Below are 23,283 nucleotides of genomic sequence, written 5' to 3'. Positions count from 1 at the left end.
ACGGCATCTGAGGGGTTAATAGCGGACATCTGCGGGATCGCAGATGTCCGCCATTACCGGCGGGTCCCTGGCTGCGAACAACAGCCAGGACCTGCCGCGCATGATCCGGGCATCGCTCCGATGCCCGCGGTTATGCTTAGGACGTAAATGTATGTCCTGGTGCGTTAAGTACCGCATCACCAGGACGTACATTTATGTCCTTCGTCGTTAAGGGGTTAAAGGGATAGTCTGGTGGAAAACTATTTATTTTATTTTTTATTTTTTTTAAATCAACTGATGCCAGAAAGTTAAACAGATTTGTAAATTACTTCTATTTAAAAATATGACCACAGTGCTCTCTGTTGACACCTCTGTCCGTGTCAGGAACTGTCCAGAGCAGGAGAGGTTTGCTATGGGGATTTTCTTCTGCTCTGGACAGTTCCTGAAATGGACAGAGAGGTCAGCAGAGAACAAGCGGTCAGACAGAAAAGAAATTAAAAATTTTCTACTGCAGTTTCCCTTTTAAGTTTTTGGTTTTTTCGGCATTGCGAGCATCCCTGCCTCTGCCCCTTCTTCTCTTCTCTTTCTGCCGTCTCCCACCTCCATTGCATGAATGAGCTCATTTGCATAATAGAAACAGGGCCTTTATCTCACTGACAGGACTGCTGATTGGGGTGAGTTAAACTTTTAAAGAGGGTAATAACTGGTCACCATATCACTAGGCATCATCTAGGCTTTGTGGCAAGGTTACAGTATGTGGCCTGTGTCTACAGTATAAAGTTCTTACTGTTTGCTCTGTGTGGTCATGTGTTAGCTAGTTTCATATCTGTTCTGTAGTAAAATGATTTATATGGCTGAACATCAGCGTTGTCTTCTGTAATGATATTATTATGGTAATAAAACTTACTATTTATACTTTATTTTTTCCACAGATATTCCAGTTGAAACCAAACCTTTCCCTAAGAAGCACGTTTTTGGCTCAGTTTATGCTGATTCTTCATCGGAAGGCACTAACACTAATAAAATACATTGAAGATGACACGTAAGTTTGACTTGGGCGGAGCGGTTCGGTTTTAGGCATGACAGCATTGTAAAATGGTTTTTAACACGGCTATCTCAACAACATACATATTTGTTGCATTTTGCATTGCATTTTAGAATATCCAGATTCTATGTTTTCACCTGCTTCTCTATTTTAAAAAGAATGCCCTAAAAAATGACCTATTGTTTAAATCATGTTTTTACAGTACACTTTTTGAAGCATCTTTGGTGATTATTTTTGTTCTGTAGCGATCACTACAGAGTAAAAAAAAAAAAAAAAAAGTGTGGAATGCCACTGTAATTCTGTGAACTTATCTAAATCTAGAATAAAGGGGCTATGGCATGCTGCAGAGCGCTGTGTCCTTTTGTAGAGATATCAAAGTGTGATGTAGATTTGTATAATGTGCCTGTAAACTAATTGAAGCCTATAGGAGTAAATGGAAACCTACCAATATGGACCAACAGGTTAAATGTTTTTTATAATTGGTAACCTTTTATTTAACCCCTAGAGGACATGAGACGTTCATTCTGTTATCAGCCACCGGGACCTCAAGGATAATGGCGACCATGTCCGACATTAATGCTTCAAATGCCGTGACCAATAGTAATCTCATCGGACTACCCTCTGTGGGTCTGATGTAACATTGATCATGATTAGAGATGAGCGAACTTGCAGTAAATTCGATTCATCACGAAGTTCTCTGCTCGGCAGTTGATGACTTATCCTGCATAAATTAGTTCAGCTTTCAGGCGCTCCGATGGGTTGGAAAAGGTGGATACAGTCCTAGGAGACTCTTTCCTAGGAATGTATCCACCTTTTCCAGCCCACCGGTGCTCCTGAAAGCTGAACTAATTTATGCAGGATAAGTCATCAACTGCCGAGCCGAGAAGTTTGTGACAAATCGAATTTACTGTAAGTTCGCTCATCTCTAATCATGATCAACACTGTTCAGTTAAATCACACCCCCACTCCCCATTTCTAAGATGTAACTGTACATTGCTCCCTATGGCAAACACCCCCCCCCCCCATCCCATCCTTTCCCCTGTTACCTTCTACTCTCCTCTCCTATGTTTGTTAAACCCATAGACAGCATACACAGACTTACTATGTATCTTCCAAGACCTGGGATGACTCCTATTGGCTTCGAGTCCTGATGATGTCACCAAAGGTCCTAGAAGATCCAAATTAAGTGTGTGTGCTGTCTATGGTCTCGGTGCAGCCTGGACAGCTTTCGGGCTGTATTCTCAGTACTGTATTCAGGGCTGGACTGGGAATGAAAACCAGCCCTGGAAATAATTGCAAACCAGCCCTACAGCCACTGGCATTGGGGCACAGGTGTATTCTTCTTTTATTTTATTTTTTTTTATTTTTTTGGGTGGTTAAATATATAAATATATACACACACTGTCTAAATTCTGTATACTAAGACCAATATTACCACCACTAATACTAGTATACTTAGCAAGAGGATTGCAGCCAGGGACCGGATTGGGATATCGGAGGCACCACGAGAGCACTGGGGGTATGTATTATTTTTTTTTTTCATATATAACATAGAATGGGCATGCTTCTAGAAAAACAAAACCAAGACTATACACACTAAAACTATATAACACCACCATGCCACGAGTAAAGAAGGCCACCATTCAGTGATTCAGGTAAAAACAACTATAGGAATACCAATATTGCCACTATACTGAGACTTGATACACGTACATATCAGATAGCACATGTTGGCCTGTAGAGTCACCACAATCAGTGCTGGATAAATGAATATATTTCTGATCAGACAAATTCAGAGGCAGAATAATCTTCTCTGTTAGGGTCTATTCACATGTACGGCATATTTGATGCACAGGATTTCAAAATGCAGATTTTAAGCTGTGTTCAATCAGTTTTCATTGAAACCTGCAGCATAAAATCTGCAGCTTCAGATTCTGTGGATCAAATATGCGCAGGATACTCTTAGTGTTAATACCCCCTCAGGAGTTATTTTCTTTTCCCATCTTCTAACTCCACCCCAAACCGCCATGATGATTACAAAACATCTGAGTTTGCAAAAAGAAAACGAAATACATTTCCACACTGCAATACAGCCAGGGAACCTCTATACCTGAGAGCACCAATAAAAGTCAGCCTGCTGGGTAGACTAACTTGGTAGTGCACTTAATTCTCACAGAAGCCAAGTGGGTAATGCTGAGTCTTTTAATCCCACAGAAGTTAAAGCGCAGCAGAGCCACTTGTTAACTTTGCATTTCAGAGTGTTAAAATGTATCTCTAGAGTTCTTTATCACATATGACTATGACGCAGCACTGTGCATGATACTCATTTGTCTACATATGATTTATTTTAAAATCATCACCTAAAAAGCCAAACAGTAAGATTTCTCCTGGATGCTTTCAGCTGTATATTGCTGTGCCGTATAAGAAGAGATTACCACTGTGTCTCTATAGGACCTATCTCCAGTGATGAGAACCAGCATAATGTAATACTACGGCACTGGTTCTCATCACTGGAGATGGGTCCTATGGAGATGCATTTATAACTTCTTCTTCCACGGCACAGCGATATACAGCTGAAAACATATAGGATTAAAGCTTACCGTATGGCTTTTTAGGTGCTGATTTTAAAAGAAATCCTATTAAACAAATGAATATCATGCACAGTGCTGCGTCATAGTCATATGTTAAAAAAAATGTACAATTATTTTACAACATAGGACTACAACTCCCAGTGTGGTCTCCCTGTCTGTGCCCCTACCCCAGCCTTATAGGGGTGTGGTGAGTAATTGCATAGGCCACACAGAAAGACCACACTGGGAGTTGTAGTTTATATTGTACATTTAGAGTCTGGCAAGCAACATTAACATAAGGCTCTGCTGTACTGTAGCTCATGTTGGACTAATAGACTCAGCCTGATGCCGCAGTCTGCTGGCTGTAGTAATAGAAGGGCTGTCAGTGTGTCCTCCCCTCCCCATAAGGATAATTTTCTTACATTTAATCACAGGCAGACAGTGACAAGTACATACTTCCATCACTGTCACTGCCTGCAGTCCGGCTAGCCTGTGTGGGGGCAGGGGGCAGTCCTCACCTTCCTCCTCAGCGGTGCCTGTGTTAGCTGACAGGATGATAGTACTGGGTAACTTGTAAAGAGCATAGGGAGAAGAGTTGTCATCTCCTCTTGCTCTGCAGGCTCTCCTCAGCACTCCTCTCTTCTTGTGTCCCCACATACTGCAAAGGCTGGTTTAGACCTGCAGTCTATGAGACAGGGGGAACACTCTTGTGACCTCTGTGATCCGACACAGAGGGTGCATCGAAGAGATTACATCCTGCTTGCCTGTGTCGGACCTGTGATGTCATCAACGCGCTCTTGCAAGTCTAAACCAGCCTGTGGCCGTAGAGCATAGGGATGTAAGTGCGGCTATGGGTCCAATAGCTGCTGCCAGTCAGGGTTGTAAGTGCCAGTGCCTGAAAAATGACAAATCCGGCCCTGACTGTATTTTGCTGCGATTTGTGCAAAATCGCGGAAAAAACGCAACGATTTTGCGCAAATCGCGGCAAAATGCAGTATTGTGAGTATGGATGTAAATATGTTCAGGGGGCCCACCCTAATGCCGGCCCTGGATAAATAATTCAAAGGGCTGTGGGTGGCTCCCACTATAATGTACAATGTATACTAAGGTCGCTGTGTTGCACGATACCCTTCGTGTCAACAAACAGAGAATTTACTGACTGGATATAGCCCTCTAAGTATGCATATACTACTAAATGTACTACTAAAATAAATAACTGATATGGCTAGTTTTACTTAAAATCTTTATTAAACTATTAATTGAAAGTCAAGTCTATAGCAGGGCCCTTGCCACAGACGGGATACATACATATGAATTAGCAATAAATGATGAGAGTAAAAAGATGATAAAAATCAGTATTAAGTCCAATGAAAGACCGCCTGCATAAAAATGTATAGTCACACGTTGGATACAGTCTATGATGTAATCAGATAGATCACCCCCCCCCCCCGACAGCCGGCAAATAGAGTGAGGTCCCCGCAGCTTTCAGAGGAGATATGCAATCTGGGTAGCAGTACAGCGATGAAAAGAGACGCTCTTCCTAATGCTTGCAGACTGGCACGGACATGCGTCTTGCCCAAAATGTTAGTCTGCAGTTCCAGAGAGTACCGCTTGTCGTGATCTGATTTTGCTGCAGGATGTCATGGGCGTGCGTCCGGCCGTAATGGAAGTGGATGCAGTTGGTAGCAGTGGTTGGTGGTGGGTGCAGCGGAGAGTGGTGGCATCCTCGTGCTGAGGATTGCGTGCGTGGTACAGTGGTACCCAAGTAGTGAGGTTCCATCAGTTGCGAATATATCTGAAAGTTCATATGCAGGTGGTCTAATAGTATTGGGGTATACAGCAATGCCAAATGCGTTTTGGGGGGGTCCCCTTACTTAGTAGCTGGGCATAGTTATACCACTCTCCTCTGAAAGCTGCGGGGACCTTGTTCTATTTGCTGGCTGTCAGGGGGTGAGTGATGCAGTGCACCAAGTGTCTCATATGTTTATATATGCTTAACTTACCTATCTGATTACCGTATTTTTCGCCGTATAAGACGCTCCGGCATATGACGCACCCAATTTTAAAGGAGGAAAATCTAGAAAAAAAAGATTCTGAACCAAATACAATGTAAAGTATAGGACAGCGATCTTCAACCTGTGGACCTCCAGATGTTTCAAAACTACAACATCCAGCATATCCGGACAGCCGTTGGCTGTCCGGGCATGCCGGGAGTTGTAGTTTTGCAACATCTGGAGGTCCGCAGGCTGTAGACCACTGGTATAGGAGGTAATACTCACGTGTCCCCGCCGCTCCGGATGTCGCCCTCCATCGCTGTCGCCGCATCCCCGGGGTGTCCCCATCGCTCCGGAACGTCTCTGCTGCCCGAGATCCTCGCTCTCCGTCGCCGCCATCAAGTCGCTATGCACGCCGCTCCTAATGGATGATGCGACGACGTGATGATGACAAAGGAGAGCGCCGGCCTTGCAGGGGATCCCGGCACGGAGCAGTCATTCGCCGATCGGACACAGAGTAGGCAGGTAAGATTCCTCCTGGAGTCCTGTAAGCTGTTCGGGACGCGGCGGTCCCGAACAGCCCGACTGAGCAGCCGGGTTAGTTTCACTTTTGCTTCAGACACGGCGGTCAGCTTTGATCGCGATCGGTGATGTCCTATATTAGCCGCGGGTCCCGGCCGTTGATGGCCGCCGGGACTGCCGTGATATGACAGGGTTTTAATGTGTATTTGCCGTATAAGACGCAACAACTCCCCCCCCCCCCCAGTTTTGGGGAAGAAAAAGTGCGTCTTATATGGTGAAAAATACGGTACATCATAGACTGAATCCAACGAGTGACTATACATTTTTATGCAGGCGGTCTTCCATTGGACTTAATGCTGATTTTTATCATCTTTTTACCCTCATCATTTATTGCTAAATCATATATATCTATGTCGGCTGTGGCAAGGGCCCTGCTAGAGATGTGACTTTCAATTAATAGTTTAATAAATATTTTGAGTAAAACTAGCCGTATCAGTTATTTCTTTATTTTTATTTTAGTAGTACATTTAGTAGTATATGCATACTTAGAGGGCTGTATTCAGTCGTGTAAATTCTCCAGTATCACATTTGAGTAGTTCTGGCATTTTGTTCACTTTTTCTTTCATTTTTTTCTGGGATGTGATGTAGTGACCAAAAATCAGCAATTTTGTCTTCTGGAATTTATTTGTGTTTACACTGTTGACCGTGTGGGATCATGAATGTAATAATTGAATAGATTGAACAATTTTGCACACAGCGATTTGTAATATGTGTACTTTGTAATTTTTTTCAGTGTTTTATTTGAAATATTGAAAAAAGGGTTGTATTTATTTTTTTATTTTTTTCATTTTTTAAAAACATTTTGTAATTTTTTTTTTTTTTTTTTTTTTTTACACATCTACTGACAAAAGAAACAACTTGTTTATGGGGTCAAAAAGTATAATAAAGCAACTTACTAATTTAATGTTATTAGCCATAGTGCCTTGTGGCTGTGACATATTGCTCTGTCCCTACCCCCCTCCGCCCCTTCCGTCTGCCCAGAATGACACCAGTAATATGAAGATGGGGAAATCATATTACTGCTTATTATATTTATGATTCTTTAGATAAGCTGCAGTGAGCATGTTCTGACTTAAACTTCTGTGAATGAGTCATACATCTAACAAGCAGTAATATGAGTCCCCCCCCCCCCCCCCCCCTTTCACATCACTAATCTAGTCCTGAGCAGACATGAGGTAAGGGGGGGGGGGGGGGCAGGGGTGGAGCAGACTGCTATCACAACATGTGGCATGAAGTCACAGCTACAAAGGAGAGAGCACAGCTGATATGGAGAGATCTGTGGTATGCTTATGGTAATATTTAAGTAAGTTGTTATACTTTTTGACATATACACAGTTTTTTTTACTGGACAACCCCTTTAAGTAGACCAAATGTAGTCTCCTAGTGAATTTACTTGGTCCATTTTACAAAATAAGAGGATTCAAGCGTAATCATGGAATAGCTAGTCATAAAAGAACATTCGTTTGTTTAGAGCTTTGGTCAAGGATTTGTATTTTTTGGTATTATTATATATAAAATTATTTAGGTTTTTCTTTCTGGTAGTCGAAAAATCCTGCAGCGACATGAAGGTACCATTTCAGAAACACTCCTCACACTTTTAAAGTGTTCACAGAGTCTTAGGAAAGTGTAAGAATATATTTACATTTACCTGACACGGTTACTAGGCACTTTAATTAACTCAATATTTATGTCAGTAAGGATGTGACCTGTTTACATTCACAAATAAGTGAGATTGAGGTCATTACATCATTCTGAAGTTTTTGGGGTCTTTTTGGTTTTATATATTTTTCTTTCTTTTTTTTTTTTTAGACAAAAAGGTAAGAAAGTCTTCAAGTCCCTCCGTAACCTAAAGACAGATCTGGATCTGACAGCAGAGGGCGATCTCAACATTGTTATGTCTTTAGCTGAAAAGATCAAACCAGGCCTTCACTCGTTTATTTTTGGGAAACCTTTTCACACCAGTGTACAAGAGCGGGATGTGCTAATGACTTTTTAGCTGCGGATCACCGAGCACCTGGAACTGTCGGAAGCTTTCATGTGGATGTACTCGCTCACCATTACAGGGATTGCTGGGAAATCTGGGGCAGTGTTGAGTTATGATGTCTATTTTTAAGTTGTACTTTGAAGTATACCTCATGTCTGCCTTACAAGCACGTTGCTTTGTGTTCATGGTTAAGAGAATATACCGCATGTGTTTTGTCTTACACTGGTATCTTAATATCTCTTCCTAATCCTATGTATTTATGGAAAATGTTTAGTCAATAAGACATTCAGTGGAAGCATTGACAACTATCAGAAATTCAGGCTTAATAAGACATGTTGTGCATTAATACATAATAAGCCCTGGATTTAACATTCCTCTAGACGTTATTGATGGAATGTACAAACTATACCCCTAGACTCCTGTACAAAAGTGTCCATGCTGGGAAATGTCATATCCCAGTCAAAAATGACACATACGCTTCTGTCATATGTATAAAGGGAGTTAAGACTCTTCTGACAAAAATATTTTCAAAGAATCCTTTGCTTTTGAACTCTATTTCACAGTTAAACTACATCAAGGGTGAGTAACTTTGTAAATGCTTTACATATACTGATTGTGACATTCTCTTCACAGTTTACATGCAGTGTGAGATGCAGTGAAATTGTTCTGGTTTATTTTTGGAATCTATATACAGTTTTATCTGCTGACGTGAGGTTTCGACCCTTACATAGTGAGGGGTCTTTCTCAAGAATGGTTACTTCCCCAAACATACTGGATATCTATAGCACATTGCCACCAATTCAGTTACAATAGCCATGTACAATGTAGGGTGATTATATCTGTCAAAACATTACTTTGCTTTGTATTGTACTATGCTGTGTATGCCCGATCACGTCAATCCAACTCAAGTCACATGCATCCGTCAGCTCTTTAAAGCAATGCTGTTCCAGTACTATTTGTTATGTCTGTGTAACATGTCAACACGTTTGTTATAAATGACAGTAGCTCTTTTACAAAGTGTTTCCTTTTCTGTCAATAATTTTGTCTGCAGATTTTGTAGCAGGCCAGTGTGTTTGCTTTTACGTAGTAGCATTATAGCAACTTCTCGTTCACCTGATTTTCTCTCCAAAGTCCTGAAATATACTGGTGAATTTACCCCAGCTTGTGTGCACCTTTTTGTAGCAACATTCTACAGTAATTTATGAGTTTCCTGTGCAAATGTATTTAATATGTTTATGCCATTAAAATAAAATATATAAAACCCTATACAGTGACCCCTTCGACCTACGATGGCCCCGACATACGATAATTTCAACATACGATGCTTTTTTATAAACACATAAACAGCTATCCGTTTACGGTGCCCCGTGAGCTCTAGTGATGGTCACTCACCTGTCCTCAGGGCTCCGGCGCGTCCTCTTCGGGATCCCCTGCATTGTTGCCGCTCTCCATTGACTTCACCACGTTGCTGCTCACGCCGTCCCATCATCCAATAGGAGCAGTGTGTGTTGCGGCGTGATGGCGGAGACGGAGAGCGCGGTTGCCCGGGGAAGCAGAGGCCTTGTCGGGGACACCTTGGGGACTCTGCGACAGCTATGGACGGCAACATCCCGGGCAGCGGTGACGGTCCGGAGTGGCGGGGACAGGTGAGTACAACTTCCTCTAACAGTGGTCTACAACCTGCGGACCTCCAGATGTTGCAAAACTACAACACCCAGCATGCCCGGACAGCCGTTTGCTGTCCGGGCATGCCAGGTGTTGTAGTTTTGCAACATCTGGAGGTCCGCAGGTTGTAGACCACTGTCCTATACTTTACATTGCACGGATCCATCAACATACGATGGTTTCAACAAACGATGGTCCATTTGGAACGGATTACCATCATATGCTGAGGGACCACTGTATAGACGTTATGATTTGCTAGAAGATGTTCCAAAATTAAAACAGAGCGGCCAAATGAAATTCCTACCAAACTGCCTGTTATCCTGTGTCTGCATTCAGGCTATCTTCTGATGTCTGCTGCCCCATGGCCTTCATAAATGTAAATCAGTATCTTGCTGACTTATTTGCCAGTACAAAAGAACCTGTCATCAGAAAAAAATAATAAAAAATACAGCACGTGACCCTACCCTAAAAGTTAATTTTCTGAACATTATGATATAGGAATGAGCACACCAGGGCACTGTCGGATGCAGTATTAGAAGAGGTATTATTAGAAGAGGTATTACTGGCCTCCAAACGTCACATACCCACAACACCTCTGACCACATTTATGAACTATGTTACTGTGAAAACTGCCTGTGGTTACTCTAGAAAGTTATTATAGCCAAAGTTTCCATATGCAGTGCCACAAACTAATAACTTTGGTGCACGACAGACAAAATTCCAACCAGAAAACTTGCTAAACAAACTAGCTGACAAAAACTGCTTTACTATTAAAAATATAAAATAAAAATCCTCCCCCTCCAATAAAAATTTAAATCACTCCCCCAATTTTCATTTTTCAAATAAAACACTGTAAAAAAAAAAAATATATATATATATATATATATATATAATATATATATATTTAGTATCCCATTAATTGTCCAAACTTCTAAATTATTGTATTCCTGATCCCACATAGTCAGCGGCATAAGTGATAGTCAGCGGCATAAGTGCAAAACATTTCAAACGTCAAAATTGCTGACTTTTGGCCACATCACATCTCAGAAAAAATGTAGTAAGTGGTCAAATAACCAACATTACACAAAAGTGGTGCCATTGAAAACTACAGCTTATGGCACAATAAACCAAACCTTAAGACAAATCATAGGTGGAAAAATAAAAAAAAATATTCATTTGTCAGAACACAGCGATTAACAGATTTTTTTTTTCCAAGTTTTCTCTTTCAATTGTAAATGGAAAAAAAATTATCTAAGTTTGGTATCCTTGGAATCATACTGACCCATAGAGTAAAGTTTGTATGTCAGTTTTACTATATTGTGAACCACAACATTGCTCCATTCTATATATTTTTTCAATTTTGCCCTATATATAACTTTTTTATGGCTTCACAATACATTATATGATAAAATAAAGTTTGCCAATGAAAAGTCCAACTTGTCCCACTAATAAAAAATAAGCCCTAATTCAACTTAATTCAAAAAAATGGGTCTTTGACAGTGAGGAGGAAGAAAACATAATACGGAAATCTAAATTTGTGGGGTTAAACATTTTCAGTGTCAACTGTATTGTGTTGCTCCTCTTCACCCCGCTGGAAAACAATTTGTTTTTTAGATTAACTGGTGCCAAAAAGTTAAACAGATTTGTAAGTTACTTTTTTTCAAAAATCTTAATCCGTCCAGTACTTATCAGCTGCTGTAAACTCCACAGGAAGTTCTTTTCTTTTTGAATTTCTTTGCAGTCTGACCACAGTGCTCTCTGCTGACACCTCTGTTCATTTCAGGAACTGTCCAGAGCAGAGCAAATCCCCATAGTAAACTTCTCCTGCTCTGGACGGAGGTGTCAGCAGAGAGCACTGTGGTCAGATAGAAAAGAAATTCAAAAAGACAAGAACTTCCTCTGGAGCATACAGCAGGTGATAAGTACTGGAATGATTAAGATTTTAAAATATAAGTAATTTACAAATCTGTTTAAAGGGGTAATCCAGGAATTGAAAAACAGAGATACTTTCTTTCAAAGACCGCTCTCTGTTTGTCTCCAGGTTGAGTGTGGTTCAGCCGCTAAGTTCCATTCAAGTGAATGGAGCCAATATGTAATACCCCACCCTAAGTGGAGACAGACAGGGAGTGGTCTTTAAAGGAAATTAGGCCTGTTTTTTTTAATCCTGGATAACCCCTTTTAACTTTCTGGCACCAATTGATTTGAAAAAAAATTGTTATCCAGTGGAGTACTCCCTTAACTACTATATTTTCTTTGTTAGTATTTGATTTACTAGCCTGTTGTGGTGATGTGTTGACCCACACATGACAGCTACAGCCAATCATAGACAGTCATTGCTGAATGTGGAGTATATAAACACTAGCAGGAGATTATGGAAGTGTTGCAGTTGGTAAAGTGACTATAGTATTTTATTTTAAGCATTTTAGCTAAACTTGCAGATTTTGCTGCTTGACTGTTCATACTTTGCAGCAAAATTTTCAAAACTAGGATTTAAATTAATATTTTTCACTTCCTAATTGAAATAGAGATATTTAATACATCCCTAAAATGTGAACAGAAAAAAAAAGCAGCAGCACCGCAAGGTAAGGGTTTCACTAGGTTAGTTTTATCCAGAACTTTTCGACATCATGTGTAATTTAAAATTTGCCGCAGATTAGCCTGTAAAATAGCAAGTGTGTGTTAGATGTAACACTTACTACAATTAGAAAAAAAGAAAAAAACATTAAAGGGGTACTCCAGGGAAGTAAAGAAAAAGAAAAATGCCCCAAAGCCACCACAATACCTTTTCTGTGTCCCCTGTAGTTATTCATGTGATTTTGGCAGCTCCTTTGGCCACTGATGTCTTTGGCCACTGTTTGCTGTACAGAGACTACAACTCCCAGAATTCATTGCAGGTCTGTGTAATGGCTGCCAGCCAACTGCTTACACTATCTGTGTGGATGCTTACACTGCAGATCACACACACACACACACACACACACACACACTGGGGGAAATTGATCAAACTGTGTGAGAGAAAGTGGAGGGATTTTCCCACAGCAACCAGCTAACAAGCTGTAAAGTGAAAGCTGAGCTGTGATTGGCTACATATGGGGAAATCTCTCCACTTTTTCTCTCACACAGTTTGATAAATCTGGGCCACTGTACAAGTCTTTTTCTTTTAAACTTTGCCTCCTGCTATAAATATTTTTGTGTTCTGAATGGCAGCATATTCAAAAGAAAAACAGCAGCTATATGCTCAGTTGTGATTAAGAATCTTCACTGCTTTTCTCTCACACAAGGGGGGGGAGGGGGGGGGGGGGGGAAGGGGTGGCTGTACAGCCAGAGCTCTAGCCCAATCAGACATAGATCAGGTGATGTTGTCTTGATGGGAGGGGCTGCTCTCACTGAGGAGACAACGTGGATCTAAAAAATGAATTTTTCTCTCACTTGCTGCAAGTAAGTGACAGCTGAAAGAGGAAAACTGTTGTATATAGCTAATGAATGATATTTAGACAAATGCATAGGTTGGTGAGATTGAAAAAATGGGCTATGGATTTATTTCCTCGGAGTACCCCTTTAATCTTGGATGTTTACATGATTTTTTTTTTCCCTAGTAGAGTCAACCTAGAATCTTATGCAGCATTATGTGACTGGAATGTTGTATAATACATTGCAACATGATTCTTAACTTCTTACAAAAGATTCTACCTCCTAATGGCAGAAAGTTGTTTAATAAAATGTATGAAATGTTAAACCTCTAGCTATTTTGAAGGTCACATGACCAGTCCCCTGACAATGACCAGTGTTTATCAGAAAAGGGAACTGTCTGTAATACACAAGTGAGGATGGTTCTCCATTGCAAGGTTAGCCTTTTGAAGCAGTTCTCTGTTCTAGCAATATCTTCTTAGGGTAGGACCACATGTTGCAGATACACTGTAGATTTTATGCAGCAAAAATGTGCCAAAGGCAGAAGTGGATCAACTGGAAGAGAACTATCAAGTAAGGTGTTACACTTCCCCCTTCCAGCTGGATCCACTTCTGCTTTTGGCAGAAAATCTGCAGCCGATCTGCAATATGTGTTCCCACTCTTAGGGTCAGTTTATAGGGTTTGGCTCTGACATGAGTGTATCCCTGACATAGTCCTATAGGTCAGGGATACACATACGTATATGTACACACAAACACATATACCTAAATCACATACATACACAAACAGTCAGACACACTTCAATCCCCTCAGTACCTCTTATCTTAAAAATACAGGCTCAGGAGGAAGGCGAATGGCGTCCCCTTCGACCACTGCTCAAAACAGCAGCCTAGTGGACGGTAGTCTAGACAACTTTTGTCAACAAGGAGACAAAAGCCCATATCTTTGAAATAATGCAAGAAAGGTTATTATAACTTTTTGCAGAAATGTTTATTTTTACATGGACAGCAGGGTTAAAGGGGTATTCCGGGGTAAACTTGAAAGGGGTACTCCACTGAATTTTTTTTTTTTTTTAAATCAACAGATTTGTAAATTACTTCTATCTAAACATATTAGTCCTTACAGTACTTATCAGCTGCTGTATGATCCTCCAGAAATGTCTTTTCTTTTTGAATTTCGTTTCTGTCTGACCACAGTGCTCTCTGCTGACACCTCTGTCTGTCTCAGGAACTCTCCAGAGCAGGATACGTTTGCTATGGGGATTTGCTCCTACTATAGACAGTTCCTAAAAAGGACAGAGGTGTCAGCAGAGAGCACTGTGGTCAGACAGAAAGGAAATTCAAAAAGAAAAGTACTTCCTCTGGAGCATACAGCAGCTGATAAGTACTGGAATGATTAAGATTTTTAAATAGAAGTAATTTACAAATCTGTTTAAAGGGGTTATCCAGGAATTGAAAAACAGAGATGATTTCTTTCAAAGACCGCTCTCTGTCTCCAGGTTGAGTGTGGTTCGGCAGCGAAGTTCCATTGAAGTGAATGGAGCCAATATCTAATACCCCACCCGTGGTGACAGACAGGGAGCGGTCCAGGAGAAATGGGACTACTTAAAAGACGCATTATTGAAGGCAACAGAAAATTGCATTAGACTTGTCAGTAAAAGCAGAAAAAGGAGAGACCGTTATGGTACTCAGCAGAAGTGACCAAAATCATAAAAAACAAAAAGCTAGCATTTAGTAATTATAAAACAACCCAGAGCAATGAAGATAGGAAAATCTACAAGACTAGGCAGAAAGAGGCCAAGCAAGTTATAAGAACTTCTAAAGCACAGGCAGAAGAAAAACTAGCTCAGTCTGTGAAAAAAGGGGACGATATATAAATGAAAAAAGGAAATTAAAACAAGGAATAACTAAATTTAAAAGAAAGGAAGGAAGGTATGTAGAAGAGAATAAGAGGCTAGCCGACTGCCTTAATAAATACTTCTGTTCAGTTTTTACAGAAGAAAAAGGACCTCAATTAGAGAGGAAGACTAATAAATCGTTTGATGCATGTGTCTTTACAGAGGAAGAGGTTCTACATTTGCTGTCTAAAGTGAAGACAAATAAGTCACAGGGGCCTGATGGGATACACCCAAAATTATTAAAAGAGCTTAGTGGTGAGCTAGCAAAACCGTTAACAGATTTATTTAACCAATCCATGGTAACAGGAATCGTCTCTTTTTGCATGACCAATTGTCCTTCATAATGACATCAATCATTTTACCATAAAATGTATGGCGCAACCAAAAAAATTGTATTTGTGTGGGGAAATTGAAAAAACTGCAATTTCAAGCTGTACACTTTACGGTAGAAATTACTTATTTGACAACCTATAACATTAAAATTTTTCCCTATACAGGGATGCATGGGGGCTAATTTTTTGCGTTGTGATCTGTACTTTTTATCGGTACCACTTTTGAATTTGGAATGTGATGTCACAAAACTCAGCAATTTTGGGCTTTTTTTTTTATTTATTTTTTACGTTTACGCCGTTCACCATACAGGATTATTAAAATTATATTTTGATAGTTCAGAAATTTAAGCACACGGGAATACCAAATATGTTTATTAATTATTTTACTTAATTATTTTTTACGCTTTTTGGGATAAAATGGGAAAAAGGGGCCATTTAAATTTTTATTGGGAGAGGGACTTTTTCACATTATTTAAAAACTATTTTTCTTACACTTTTTATGTCCCTATAGGGGACAATGTGCAGCAATCATTAGATTACATATACTGAACAGTGCTCTGCATAGGCATAGCACTGATCAGTATTATCGACAATCTTCTGCTCGATCTCAGACCAGAGTAGAAGACCCCAGGATGACAGCCGGAGCAGGTAAGGGGACCTCCAGTTTAATTACCGCAGATGCCGTAATCTGTTGATCACAGCTTCTGAGGGGTTAATGGCGAACAACAGCGCGATCTCTGATGTCTGCCATTACCGGCCTGTTCCTGGCTGCTGATAGCAGCCGGGACCTGCCGTACAAGACGCGAGCACTGGTCCAGTGCTTGCGTCATGTATAGGACGTAAATGTACATACTGATGCTTTAAGTACCAGGGCATCAGGACGTACATTTACGTCCTATGTCATTAAAGGGTTAATATACCATCCCACAAGATAAAGATTTTTTGGGAATAACTAGATATTATATTAACACTCTGTTCACATTCACTGCTTTAGTTAAGGTTTCCAATAAAGGGTTCAAGTATATTTGTAGGCAACAATCTGCAAAACTACTAAGTTTTGATTTTCTGTATATTACATATTTTTTTTATGATTTCTATTGCATTAAGATACTGCACATCTCGTAGTCTGTGTTTCTCACATTAGACACAAATGGTTTAAATAGAACCTTTGTTTTTAAACAAGGAACCAAACATAACATAAATTCATAGCCAACATTACAAGGAGGCTACAACAAAGAGGCATATGTTGTAAAATATGCAGCATGCCAAACATTATTTTGAAGTTGCATTAATATGGAAAATCCCTTTTACAAGTAAAACTGACTTATACTTAAAAGGTAATGTAACTTCACATTTCTCATACTTGTTTTATTTTTATCTTTGACTTAATTTTGATCAGCATATAATCAATGAATAAATTCTGTATGAATACAGAACATGTACTGCGACTAGAGATGAGTGAATTTTTAAAAAATTTGATTCGGCCAATTTGCCGGATTTTCCCCAAAAATTTGTTTCGATTCAAATTTATTTGCGACGAATCGCTATTGAAAATGGCTATTTCCGGGCTACAGAGAGCCTCAATAGGGGTGTAGAACACTTTGCCTTGTCGTAACACACATAGGGAGTGTGCTGTGCTAGTGAAATACTGTTATTCAGTATGACATGCAGTTTACAGGCGTCACTATTAGAATCACTGCCACATGAGCAAACTTTAAAAGGGTACTCCACTGGAAAACATTTTTTTTTTTTTTTTATCAACTGGTGCCAGAAAGTTAAACAAATTTGTAAATTACGATTATTAAAAATCTTAATCATTCCAGTACTTATTAGCTGCTATTTTGCTCCACAGGAAGTTCTTTTCTTTTTGAACTTTCTTTCTGTCTGACCACATTGCTCTCTGCTGACACCTCTGTCCATTTTAGGAACTGTCCAGAGTAGGAGAAAGTCCCCAGAGCAAACCTATCCAGCTCTGGACAGTTCCTAAAATGGACAGAAGTGTCAGCAGAGAGCACTGTGGTCAGACATAAAGGAAATTAAAAAAGAAAAGAACTTTCTGTGGAGCATACAGCAGCTGATAAGTACTGGAAGGATTAATAGAAGTAATTTACAAATATGTTTAACTTTCTGGCACCAGTTGATTTAAAAAAAAAATGTTTGCCAGTAGAGTACCCCCTTTAAATCCTTTCTTGAGGACCCATTGGAGGGCAAGTCTGGTGCCAGCAGCCGTGGTAATTCAAGCTCCAATAGTGTATAATTGCTTCAGTGAATAAATTGCTGCATTGAAAAAGCTCGTACTTGTATTTTAAAATCGAGCTGGCAGTCTGCCGCGAGGCCAGCTACCACCTGTCCCAGCCTTTGCCTCTCAGTGCACCACTATGCTCATGACTGAGTGTCCACTTGAAAAGGGAGGGACTGCAGCACCAGCAACTTGGACAGGAGCACATTGAGCTTCTGCGCCGTTGGATGAGTGGTCACATACTGCTATAAGTTGCTGCAGTGAAAAAGCTCATACTTGTATCTTAAAATCGAGCTGGCAGTCTACTGCAAGGCCAGCGACCGCCTGTCCCAGCCCCTGCCTCTCAGCCCAAACACCACTACCACCATGCTCATGACTGAGTGTCCCGGGTGCCTGAAGTGTTTACTTTACAAAAAAATACTGTCAAACTACAAGATGAATATAACAGTGAGATCACATGATGGCACAATGACAGAGCCTAGAGGTGGCAGCAGCATGATGAGACCATAGGGCGGCACAATGACACAGACTGGAGGTGGTGGCAGCCTATGCAGGCCGCAGAGCGGCACAATGACAGCGTAGTGTGTCAGCAGTTTTTCCTCCTTCTCAGTGGTGCAGGCCTGACCCGGGAGGGCTACTGGGTAGATCCTGCCAGTATCATATGCTTGTCTAAAATATCAAGCTATGCACATGTAAGTAAACACACTGCGAAACACACTGGTACTGCGAAACTGCGTATGAGACTGAATGTTTCATTTAATCAGTTATGGTTTAATTTTCTCGCTGCAATCCTGTTTCTTTGGATTCTTGTGGTAATTCCAGAAATAATATATGACGACTAGAGATGATTGAATTTCATGAAAAATGTAATTTGTCCGATTAGTCAATTTGAACCAAATTGCGTCGAATAGCTATTAAAAACTGACATGAGCCAGTGGTGACCAAATGCTGGCAGAATGAAACAGCCTGGAGGTGGAAGCAGTTGCGGTAATTCCAGCTCCAATAGTGTATAATTACTACTACAAGATCAATATAACAAGATCACATGGCGGCAAAATAACAGAGCCTAGAGGTGGCAACAGCCTGTAGAGACAATAGGGCCTCACAATTGAAAAGAATAACAATATTTTTTAAAATGTAAATTGAAGATTTTAAATAGATGATGAACATTTAAATTTTAATGTGCCAGCAGCATGAGGAGACCATATGACGGCAGAATGACACAGCCTGGAGGTGGCGGCAGCATGAGGATACCATATAGGGGCTGAATGACACAGCCTGTAGGTGGCGGCAGCATGAGGAGACCATACAGTAGCAGAATGACACAGCCTGGAGGTGGCAGAAGCATGAGGAGACCATATAGTGGCAGAATGACACAGCCTGGAGGTGGCACCAGCATGAGGAGACCATATTGTGGCAGAATGACACAGCCTAGAGGTGGCGGCTGCATGAGGAGACCATATAGTGGCAGAATGACACAGCCTGGAGGTGGCGGCAGCATGAGGATACCATATAGTGGCTGAATGACACAGCCTGGAGGTGGCGGCAGCATGAGGATACCATATAGTGGCCGAATGACACAGCCTGAAGGTGGCAGCTGCATGGGGAGACCATACAGTAGCAGAATGACACAGCCTGGAGGTGGCAAAAGCATGAGGAGACCATATAGTGGCTGACACAGCCTGGAGGTAGCGGCAGCATGAGGATACCATATAGTGGCTGAATGACATAGCCTGGAGGTGGCGACAGCATGAGGAGACCATATAGTGGCAGAATGACAGCCTGGAGGTGGCGGTAGCATGAGGAGACCATATTGTGGCAGAATGACACAGCCTGGAGGTGGCGGCTGCATGAGGAGACCATATAGTGGCTGAATGACAGCCTGGAGGTGGCGGCTGCATGAGGAGACCATACAGTAGCAGAATGACACAGCCTGGAGGTGGCACCAGCATGAGGAGACAATATAGTGGCAGAATGACACAGCCTGCAGGTGGCGACAGCATGAGGAGACCATATAGTGGCTGAATGACACAGCCTGGAGGTGGCGACAGCATGAGGAGACCATATAGTGGCAGAATGACACAGCCTGGAGGTGGCGGAAGCACGTGGAGACCATATAGTGGCAGAATAACACAGTCTGCAGGTGGTGGCAGCATGAGGAGACCATATAGTGGCTGAATAACACAGCCTGAAGGTGGCGGCAGCATGAGGAGACCATATAGTGGCTGAATGACACAGCCTGGAGGTGGCGACAGCATGAGGAGACCATATAGTGGCAAAATGCCACAGCCTGGAGGTGGCGGAAGCATAAGTAGACCATATAGTGGCAGAATGACACAGCCAGTGTAACGCCGAGCGCTCCGGGGCCCACTGCATCCCCGGAACGCTCACGGTGTCTCCCTGCTTCCAGCGCTCCGGTCAGCGCCGCTGACCATGGGCGCTCCTCCACTCCCACCGGTGGGGACGTGATCCGTGGGACGGGATGTGCCCGCTCACGGACCGCGTCCCAGGTCTCTTACCCACCATGTCCTCCTTCACTGCCCTCCCGGCGCCCCTGCGCCGGCTCTATGAAATTTAAAGGGCCAGTGCACCACTAATTGGTGCCTGGCCCAATCAGTTCAAAACATATAAAAGCCCACTTCCCCTTCCTGTCCTTGCCGGATCTTGTTGCCCTAATGCCCTGAGAAAGCGTTTTGTGTATCCCTAGCCTGTGTATCTAGACCCTTGCCTTTGCCCCTGACTACGAACCTTTGCCGCCTGCCTTGCCCTCTTGCTACGTCCCACCTTGCCTCCGTCTTATCCTTGTGTACTACACCTATCTCAGCTGTTAGTGAGGTTGAGTCGCTATCGGGGGATACGACCTGGGAGTTACCGCTGCAGCAAGTCCATCCCGCTTTGCGGCGGGCTCTGGTGAAAACCAGTAACTTCTTAGAACCGGTCCCCTGGTACGGCCCACGTCATCGCCTCACTAACACAGAGGATCCACTACCTGCTTACCAGTCCGGTTCCTGACAGCCAGGAGGTGGTGGCAGCATGAGGAGACCATATAGTGGCAGAATGACACAGCCAGGAGGTGGCAGCAGCATGATGAGACCTTTTCAGTGGCAGAAGGACACAGCCTGGAGGTGGCGGCAGCATGAAAAGACCATATAGTGGCAGAATGAAACAGCCTGGAGTTGGTAGCAGCATGAGGAGACCATATAGTGGCAGAAGGACACAGCCTGGAGGTGGCAACAGCATGAGGAGACCATATAGTGGCAGCATGAGAAGAAGAAATGGCAGCAGAGTGAGGAGACCATACATTGGCAGAATGACACAGCCTGGAGGTGGCAGCAGCATGAGGAGACCATATAGTGGCAGAATGACACAGCCTGGGGGTGGCAGCAGCATGAGTAGACCATATAGTGGCAGAAGGACACAGCCTGGAGGGGGCGACAGGATGAGGATACCAAATGGTGGCAAAATGACACAACCTTCAGGTGGTTAAAGCATGAGGAGGACATATAGTGGCAGATTGACACAGCCTGGAGGTGGCAGAAGCATGAGGAGATCATATGGTGGTAGAATGACAGCCTAGAGATGGCGGCAGCAGCATCAGGAGTCCTGAAAGTGACCCGGTGACAGAGCGGGGTGGTAGGTGACAATACCAGGAGCACTTGGCATCAGATGTGGGCATCAGGCGGGTGACAGGATCAGAATTGTAGATGAGGCAGGTAGGAAGAAGAAACCAGTTACTTTTGTCAAAGTGCTGGTGTGCACAAGTAAGTGTTGAGGATATGCATTAACTAAAACTTAAGTTTTAACCTCTTGAGGACGCAGGGCGTATGCATACGCCCTGCATCCTCAATCCTTAAGGACCCAGGGCGGGTACCGGACCGGGATGCCTGCTGAAATCATTCAGATCGGCGATTTGTGGAAATTCCAGGCCAATCGGGTCCCCGGTGACTAGTGCCACATCACGATCCTCCTGATTCATCTCCTGAATCAGGGCTCCTGCTGTGGGGGTGTCCTGTGACGGCACCCGCACCGCCCCTATTTCGGAGGGCAAGAGCGGGTGCCGGGAGTGGTTACCTGGCATGGGGCCCCCAATCTCCACATCAGAGGCGGGATCGGGGCCCCAGGAGCGGAGTCGGCGGCAGGCGGATCCTCAGAGCGCAGCAGAAGGAGGTAAGGCTGGCCTTCTGCTGTTGCTTAGCAACAACTTCCAGCATGCACAAAAGGGCATGCTGGGAGGTGTTGTTATGCAACAGCAGAAGGCACAACTCCAACTCCCAGCATATCCTTTGGTAGTTTGTAGCTTCTATGAAAAAGTGTGCCTCCAGCTGTTGCATTACTAAAACTCCCAGCATGCACGGACAGCCAAAGGGCATGCTGGGAGTTGCACCAGTGTGCCTCCAGCTGTTGCATAACTACAAGTCCCAGCATGCCCTTTGGCTGTAAGTGCATGCTGAGAGTTGTAGATTTGCAACAGTTGAAGGCACACTGGTTGCAAAACACAGAGTTTGTTACCTAACTCACTGTTTCGAAACCAGTGTTCCTCCAACTGTTGCAAAGTACAACTGCCAGCATGCACTGATAAACCGTACATGCTGGGAGTTGTCGATTTTACAGCGGTTCCAACATAAACGCAAAAAAATAAATACCCACATGTGACCCCATTTTGGAAACTACACCCCTTACGGAACATAACAAGGGGTATAGTGAGCCTTAAAATTTGCATTAAATTTGGATGGGAAAATTAAAAAAAAAAATTGGGGGGGGGGGAGGGGGGGGGTAATCACTAAAATGCTGATGTTACCCTAAATTTTTCATTTTCACAAGGGAAAAAAGCCCTGCAAAATGTGTAACCCCATTTCTTCTGAGTAAAAACATACCCCATATGTGGATGTAAAGGGCTCTGCGGGCACACTACAATGCTCAGAAGAGGAGCGCCATTGGGCTTTTGGAGAGAAAATATGTCTGGAATTGAAGGCCATGTGTGTTCACAAAGCCCCCATGGTGCAAGAACAGTGGACCCCCCCACATGTGACCCCATTTTGGAAACAACACCCCTCACATAATGTAATCGTGACAATCTTCGGATTTTTTACAAATCAAATTTTTAATGAAATTTGTAACAAATTTGGATTCATCATATTGGATTTGCTCATCTCTAACTGTGACCAATCAGCCATTCTAGTTTAGTGACCGCTATATATGTGACAGCTGCCACAATCCAGTGTAAGCTGTGAACAGAATATTTTTTAAGTAGAATTTTATCCAATGATGTCTCTCACTTGTAATGTACAAAGAAGTCATATGAAGCATGGGACTACTCAGATTCCCTACAACTATATGAAAAAGTGAGCATTTCATTTGATGCCCTATGATGCCCCCATGTGGCACCATATTAGAGAGACCTTCTCCCCTAGAAGTCATGATCCTAGAAGAAAATACATAACCCAGGAGCAGTAATACAACATTTAATGGAGCATGTCACTATTTTTTGGATCCATACATAATCTGACAGAAAACACATTTGTATTTCTATAGTTACAGTATGATCCCATAGACTTTTTAAAATGTTACTGTCCTTTATAAAATCTTT

At 42.4% G+C, this 23,283-nt stretch overlaps 1 protein-coding gene across 6 annotated transcripts in view; it reads left to right on the top strand.

Annotated features, from left to right (window-relative positions):
* C9orf72 (C9orf72-SMCR8 complex subunit) overlaps nt 1-9,420 on the top strand; it is a 42,271-nt gene extending 32,851 nt beyond the window's left edge. For all 6 annotated transcript variants that reach the window (XM_056520929.1, XM_056520920.1, XM_056520937.1 and 3 more), the window contains exons 9-10: nt 912-1,021; nt 7,980-9,420. In XM_056520929.1, coding sequence (XP_056376904.1) covers nt 912-1,021; nt 7,980-8,166 — 297 coding nt within the window. In that variant the 3' untranslated portion in view covers nt 8,167-9,420. The remainder of the gene's footprint in view (nt 1-911; nt 1,022-7,979) is intronic.
* The last annotated feature ends 13,863 nt before the right edge of the window (nt 9,421-23,283 follow it).

The sequence above is a fragment of the Hyla sarda genome, chromosome 1 (genome assembly GCF_029499605.1).
Source record: "Hyla sarda isolate aHylSar1 chromosome 1, aHylSar1.hap1, whole genome shotgun sequence".
Taxonomy (NCBI): Eukaryota; Metazoa; Chordata; class Amphibia; order Anura; family Hylidae; genus Hyla; species Hyla sarda.
This window is presented reverse-complemented; position numbering and strand designations above follow the sequence as displayed.